This window comes from Salmo trutta, chromosome 19 (assembly GCF_901001165.1).
Source record: "Salmo trutta chromosome 19, fSalTru1.1, whole genome shotgun sequence".
In the NCBI taxonomy this organism is placed as follows: Eukaryota; Metazoa; Chordata; class Actinopteri; order Salmoniformes; family Salmonidae; genus Salmo; species Salmo trutta.
Genome location: NC_042975.1, coordinates 1,138,281 through 1,145,780, shown reverse-complemented (window position 1 = coordinate 1,145,780; position 7,500 = coordinate 1,138,281). Strand labels below are relative to the sequence as shown.

General features: G+C 49.0%; 1 protein-coding gene across 1 annotated transcript in view; it reads right to left on the bottom strand.

Annotated features, from left to right (window-relative positions):
* LOC115155045 (multidrug and toxin extrusion protein 1-like) overlaps positions 1-7,500 on the bottom strand; it is a 32,578-nt gene that overhangs the window by 19,856 nt on the left and 5,222 nt on the right. Inside the window, exons 7-9 of the mRNA XM_029701840.1 lie at positions 6,432-6,529; positions 3,507-3,604; positions 64-177 (exon numbers count right to left, since the gene is read on the bottom strand). Coding sequence (XP_029557700.1) covers positions 64-177; positions 3,507-3,604; positions 6,432-6,529 — 310 coding nt within the window. The remainder of the gene's footprint in view (positions 1-63; positions 178-3,506; positions 3,605-6,431; positions 6,530-7,500) is intronic.

Genomic DNA, 7,500 nt, shown 5'->3' with positions numbered 1-7,500 from the left:
CTGGAATAGGGGGTCATTTTGGACATAGGAGGAATTATGCGTATTCTCATATAACAACAGTACCTGCCAGGATGCCGCCGATCTCAAAGGTCCACCATTCCAGACACAGCATTAGCATACTTGGGATGGCCAGTCTGATGAACTGACCCCACTCTTGCAGGCAGTCAGCTGACCAGCCTAGGGGTTAAGAGGTCAGGGATCACACCCACCAATAGAAACGTCCCAGAATGTATATATGGCAGGTTAGTGGAGTGATACAGAACCTTGATATGGCAGGTTAGTGGAGTGATACAGAACCTTGATATGGCAGGTTAGTGGAGTGATACAGAACCTTGATATGGCAGGTTAGTGGTGATACAGAACCTTGATATGGCAGGTTAGTGGTGATACAGAACCTTGATATGGCAGGTTAGTGGAGTGATACAGAACCTTGATATGGCAGGTTAGTGGAGTGATACAGAACCTTGATATGGCAGGTTAGTGGTGATACAGAACCTTGATATGGCAGGTTAGTGGAGTGATACAGAACCTTGATATGGCAGGTTAGTGGAGTGATACAGAACCTTGATATGGCAGGTTAGTGGTGATACAGAACCTTGATATGGCAGGTTAGTGGAGATACAGAACCTTGATATGGCAGGTTAATGGTGATACAGAACCTTGATATGGCAGGTTAGTGGAGTGATACAGAACCTTGATATGGCAGGTTAGTGGTGATACAGAACCTTGATATGGCAGGTTAATGGTGATACAGAACCTTGATATGGCAGGTTAGTGGAGTGATACAGAACCTTGATATGGCAGGTTAGTGGAGTGATACAGAACCTTGATATGGCAGGTTAGTGGTGATACAGAACCTTGATATGGCAGGTTAGTGGAGTGATACAGAACCTTGATATGGCAGGTTAGTGGAGTGATACAGAACCTTGATATGGCAGGTTAGTGGAGTGATACAGAACCTTGATATGGCAGGTTAGTGGAGTGATACAGAACCTTGATATGGCAGGTTAGTGGAGTGATACAGAACCTTGTACTGTAGGGTTTCCCAATCCTGGTCCTTAGCACCCACAGCCCTAGTGCTACACACCGGATTCAAACTAAAGGCTCGATGATACATTTATTAGCTGAATCAAGAATATTAGTTCTACGGAAAAACCAGAAATGTGCATCCCTTTGGGTTCCCAGGAGCAGGATTGGGAATCCCTGTAGTGCAATGGAACAGAACAGACTTGCTACTCTTCTCTCAGATAGGTGATCTGTTCACACACAGCTGGACTCTGGCCTGGGGCCGGAGATCAAATACAACCTCAACATTATAGACCATCTCTGACCAAACTACAACCAAAGTTGACCAGTTATGTCATAACGTGAACAAAGCCATCCTGTTAGTGGTCTGACCTCCCTCCCTCCCTCCCTCGTGGTTGAAGAGTAACCTTGTGATATAACATCTCCTGTCAGATATTACTATTACGCTGAGATGCCAGGAGAGGACATCTGCCCTGATCTCACTGCTATTAAGGGTACATGGTAGGGGCTAAGGGGTAGTGTCTAGGGGAAGGTGCTGGGCTAAGGGGTAGTGGCTAGGGGAAGGTGCTGGGGGTTAGGGCGTAGAGGCTAGGGGAAGGTGCTGGGGGATAGGGCGTAGAGGCTAGGGGAAGGTGCTGGGGGTTAGGGCGTAGAGACTAGGGGAAGGTGCTGAGGGATAGGGCGTAGAGGCTAGGGGAAGGTGCTGGGGATAAGGGGTAGTGGCTAGGGGAAGGTGCTGGGGGTTAGGGCGTAGAGGCTAGGGGAAGGTGATGGGGATAAGGGGTAGTGGCTAGGGGAAGGTGCTGGGGGTTAGGGCGTAGAGGCTAGGGGAAGGTGCTGGGGGTTAGGGCGTAGAGACTAGGGGAAGGTGCTGAGGGATAGGGCGTAGAGGCTAGGGGAAGGTGCTAGGGAGTAAGGGGTAGTGGCTAGGGGAAGGTGCTGGGGGATAGGGCGTAGAGGCTAGGGGAAGGTGCTGGGGGATAGGGCGTAGAGGCTAGGGGAAGGTGCTGGGGGATAGGGCGTAGAGGCTAGGGGAAGGTGCTGGGGGATAGGGCGTAGAGGTTAGGGGAAGGTGCTGGGTGATAGGGGGTAGAGGGTAGGGGAAGGTGCTGGGGGATAGGGCGTAGTGGCTAGGGGAAGGTGCTGGGGGTTAGGGCGTAGTGGCTAGGGGAAGGTGCTGGGGGATAGGGCGTAGAGGCTAGGGGAAGGTGCTGGGGGTTAGGGCGTAGAGGCTAGGGGAAGGAGCTGGGGGATAGGGCGTAGAGGCTAGGGGAAGGTGCTGGGGGATAGGGCGTAGAGGCTAGGGGAAGGTGCTGGGGGTTAGGGCGTAGTGGCTAGGGGAAGGTGCTGGGGGATAGGGCGTAGAGGCTAGGGGAAGGTGCTGGGGGTTAGGGCATAGAGGCTAGGGGAAGGAGCTGGGGGATAGGGCGTAGAGGCTAGGGGAAGGTGCTGGGGGTTAGGGCGTAGTGGCTAGGGGAAGGTGCTGGGGGATAGGGCGTAGAGGCTAGGGGAAGGTGCTGGGGGTTAGGGCATAGAGGCTAGGGGAAGGTGCTGGGAGTTAGGGCGTAGTGGCTAGGGGAAGGTGCTGGGGGATAGGGCGTAGAGGCTAGGGGAAGGAGCTGGGGGATAGGGCGTAGAGGCTAGGGGAAGGTGCTGGGGGATAGGGCGTAGAGGCTAGGGGAAGGTGCTGGGGGATAGGGCGTAGAGTCTAGGGGAAGGTGCTGGGGGATAGGGCGTAGAGGCTAGGGGAAGGTGCTGGGTGATAGGGGGTAGAGGCTAGGGGAAGGTGCTGGGGGATAGGGCGTAGTGGCTAGGGGAAGGTGCTGGGGGTTAGGGCGTAGTGGCTAGGGGAAGGTGCTGGGGGATAGGGCGTAGAGGCTAGGGGAAGGTGCTGGGGGTTAGGGCGTAGAGGCTAGGGGAAGGAGCTGGGGGATAGGGCGTAGAGGCTAGGGGAAGGTGCTGGGGGATAGGGCGTAGAGGCTAGGGGAAGGTGCTGGGGGTTAGGGCGTAGTGGCTAGGGGAAGGTGCTGGGGGATAGGGCGTAGAGGCTAGGGGAAGGTGCTGGGGGTTAGGGCATAGAGGCTAGGGGAAGGAGCTGGGGGATAGGGCGTAGAGGCTAGGGGAAGGTGCTGGGGTTTAGGGCGTAGTGGCTAGGGGAAGGTGCTGGGGGATAGGGCGTAGAGGCTAGGGGAAGGTGCTGGGGGTTAGGGCATAGAGGCTAGGGGAAGGTGCTGGGAGTTAGGGCGTAGTGGCTAGGGGAAGGTGCTGGGGGATAGGGCGTAGAGGCTAGGGGAAGGAGCTGGGGGATAGGGCGTAGAGGCTAGGGGAAGGTGCTGGGGGATAGGGCGTAGAGGCTAGGGGAAGGTGCTGGGGGATAGGGCGTAGTGGCTAGGGGAAGGTGCTGGGGGTTAGGGCATAGTGGCGAGGGGCTAATGTTTAGGTAATAGGTGCTTGTGGTTAGGGGTTAGAGTTACACATACCTTCCCAGGTGGCCTTGTGCAGACCCTGCCAGACAATATAGCAGTAGAGAAAGACAGCCAGGGAGTACTGGGAGATGGAGTTGGCTGCAGCAGAACCACTGAGACAGATAGAGACAGAGAGATGTATATAGTCAGGTAGTCCTGGGAGATGGAGTTACCTCTATAGACCAGTACCTCTATAGCCCAGTACCTCTGTAGACCAGTACCTCTGTAGACCAGTACCTCTGTAGACCAGTACCTCTATAGACCAGTACCTCTATAGACCAGTACCTCTATAGACCAGTACCTCTATAGACCAGTACCTCTATAGACCAGTACCTCTATAGACCAGTACTTCTATAGACCAGTACCTCTATAGACCAGTACCTCTATAGACCAGTACCTCTGTAGACCAGTACCTCTATAGACCAGTACCTCTATAGACCAGTACTAACAACCCAAACTTCAATAGACCTGTACAAGTTCCGGACTGTATTTTCAGAAATGTTGTGTATAAATAAAGTTTCTACGCAATTAGACTACATGTTATTGGAGTTCTTTTTTTGTTATTTCACCTTTATTTAACCAGGTAGGCCAGTTGAGAACAAGTTCTCATTTACAACTGCGACCTGGCCAAGATAAAAGCAAAGCAGTGCGACAAAAACAACAGAAAGTTACACATAAACAAACGTACAGTCAATAACACAATACAAAAATCTATGTAATGTGTGCAAATGTAGAAGAGTAGGGAGGTAGGCAATAAAATGGCCATGGAGGAAAAATAATTACAATTTAGCGTTAACACTGGAGTGATAGATGTGCAGATGATGATGTGTAAGTAGAGATACTGGGGTGCAAAAGAGCAAGAAGATAAATAACAATATGGGGATGAGGTAGTTGGGTGGGCTATTTACAGATGGGCTATGTACAGGTACAGTGATCTGTGAGCTGCTCGACAGCTGATACTTAAAGTTAGTGAGGGAGATATAAGTCTCCAGCTTCAGTGATTTTTGCAATTCGTTCCAGTCATTGGCAGCAGAGAACTGGAAGGAAAGGCGGCCAAAGGAGGAATTGGCTATGGGGATGACCAGTGAAATATACCTGCTGGAGCGCGTGCTACGGGTGGGTGCTGCTATGGTGACCAGTGAGCTGAGATAAGGCGGAGCTTTACCTAGTATAGCCTTATAGATGACCTGGAGCCAGTGGGTTTGGCGACGAGTATGAAGCGAGGGCCAGCCAACGAGAGCATACAGGTCGCAGTGGTGGGTAGTATATGGGGCTTTGGTGACAAAACGGATGGCACTGTGATAGACTGCATCCAGTTTGCTGAGTAGAGTGTTGGAAGCTATTTTGTAAATGACATCGCCGAAGTTGAGGATCGGTAGGATAGTCAGTTTTACGAGGGTATGTTTGGCAGCGTGAGTGAAGGATGATTTGTTGCAAAACAGGAAGCCGATTCTAGATTTAATTTTGGATTGGAGATGTTTGATGTGAGTCTGGAAGGAGAGTTTACAGTCTAACCAGACACCCAGGTATTTGTAGTTGTCCACATATTCTAAGTCAGAACCGTCCAGACTAGTGATGCTAGTCGGGCGGGAGGGTGTTGGCAGCGATCGTTTGAAGAGCATGCATTTAGTTTTACTAGCGTTTTAAAAGCAGTTGGAGGCCACGGAAGGAGAGTTGTATGGCATTGAAACTCGTCTGGAGGTTAGTTAACACAATGTCCAAAGAAGGGCCAGAAGTATACAGAATGGTGTCGTCTGCGTAGAGGTGGATCAGAGAATCACCAGCAGCGAGAGCGACATCAAGCATAGGGTTGCAATAAGACTGAAGCATAGGGTTGCAATAAGACTGAAGCATAGGGTTGCAATAAGACTGAAGCATAGGGTTGCAATAAGACTGAAGCATAGGGTTGCAATAAGACTGAAGCATAGGGTTGCAATAAGACTGAAGCATAGGGTTGCAATAAGACTGAAGCATAGGGTTGCAATAAGACTGAAGCATAGGGTTGCAATAAGACTGAAGCATAGGGTTGCCATAAGACTGAAGCATAGGGTTGCCATAAGACTGAAGCGAAGCATAGGGTTGCAATAAGACTGAAGCATAGGGTTGCAATAAGACTGAAGCATAGGGTTGCAATAAGACTGAAGCATAGGGTTGCAATAAGACTGAAGCATAGGGTTGCAATAAGACTGAAGCATAGGGTTGCAATAAGACTGAAGCATAGGGTTGCCATAAGACTGAAGCATAGGGTTGCAATAAGACTGAAGCATAGGGTTGCAATAAGACTGAAGCATAGGGTTGCAATAAGACTGAAGCATAGGGTTGCAATAAGACTGAAGCATAGGGTTGCAATAAGACTGAAGCATAGGGTTGCAATAAGACTGAAGCATAGGGTTGCAATAAGACTGAAGCATAGGGTTGCAATAAGACTGAAGCATAGGGTTGCAATAAGACTGAAGCATAGGGTTGCAATAAGACTGAAGCATAGGGTTGCAATAAGACTGAAGCATAGGGTTGCCATAAGACTGAAGCATAGGGTTGCAATAAGACTGAAGCATAGGGTTGCAATAAGACTGAAATGGGGAAATTAAAGTCCCGTGGAAAAACTATAAAATAGCTCCACTATGGGTGAAATGTAAATATTTAATATATTAATTGAATGGTGATGACAGACTTTCAGAAAATACATTTAAATCATGTTTTAATGGGATTTTCTCCACCCTGCTCCATGAACTCCATTTCAAATATGGCTCCCAGTGTGGGTAGTCCTGGGGGTATAATGATGTATCTGGCAATTACTTCTCTGTATGTTCCTAGCCTAGATCAAGAGTGGAGACCTCTGGTATCTAAACGGAATGTATAGAATGTATAACGCCCGCTAATCCTAGATCCAGAGTGGAGGCCTCCGGTATCTACACTGAAGGTATAGAATGTATAACTCACGCTACTCCCAGGTCCAGCACATAGAGGAAGATGAAGTTGATGAGAGCATTGAAAATGTTCCCCACCACTCCTACTAGCACTGTAGGCCAGATGATACCCTGTAGAACAAAACACAACATTATCTATAGACCCACCACTCCAATTCCCACTGTAGACCAGATGCTATCTATAGACCCACCACTCCTATTACTACTGTAGACCAGATGTTGTTATCTATAGACCCACCACTCCTATTACCACTGTAGGACCAGATGTTGTTATCTATAGACCCACCACTCCTATTACCACTGTAGGACCAGATGTTATCTATAGACCCACCACTCCTATTACCACTGTAGACCAGATGTTGTTATCTATAGACCCACCACTCCTATTACCACTGTAGACCAGATGTTGTTATCTATAGACCCACCACTCCTATTACCACTGTAGGACCAGATGTTGTTATCTATAGACCCACCACTCCTATTACCACTGTAGGACCAGATGTTATCTATAGACCCACCACTCCTATTACCACTGTAGACCAGATGTTGTTATCTATAGACCCACCACTCCTATTACCACTGTAGACCAGATGTTGTTATCTATAGACCCACCACTCCTATTACCACTGTAGGACCAGATGTTGTTATCTATAGACCCACCACTCCTATTACCACTGTAGGACCAGATGTTGTTATCTATAGACCCACCACTCCTATTACCACTGTAGGACCAGATGTTGTTATCTATAGACCCACCACTCCTATTACCACTGTAGGACCAGATGTTATCTATAGACCCACCACTCCTATTACCACTGTAGACCAGATGTTATCTATAGACCCACCACTCCTATTACCACTGTAGGACCAGATGTTATCTATAGACCCACCACTCCTATTACCACTGTAGACCAGATGTTGTTATCTATAGACCCACCACTCCTATTACCACTGTAGACCAGATGTTATCTATAGACCCACCACTCCTATAACCACTGTAGGACAATATGTTGTTATCTATAGACCCACCACTCCTATTACCACTGTAGGGCCAGATGTTGTTATCTATAGACCCACCACTC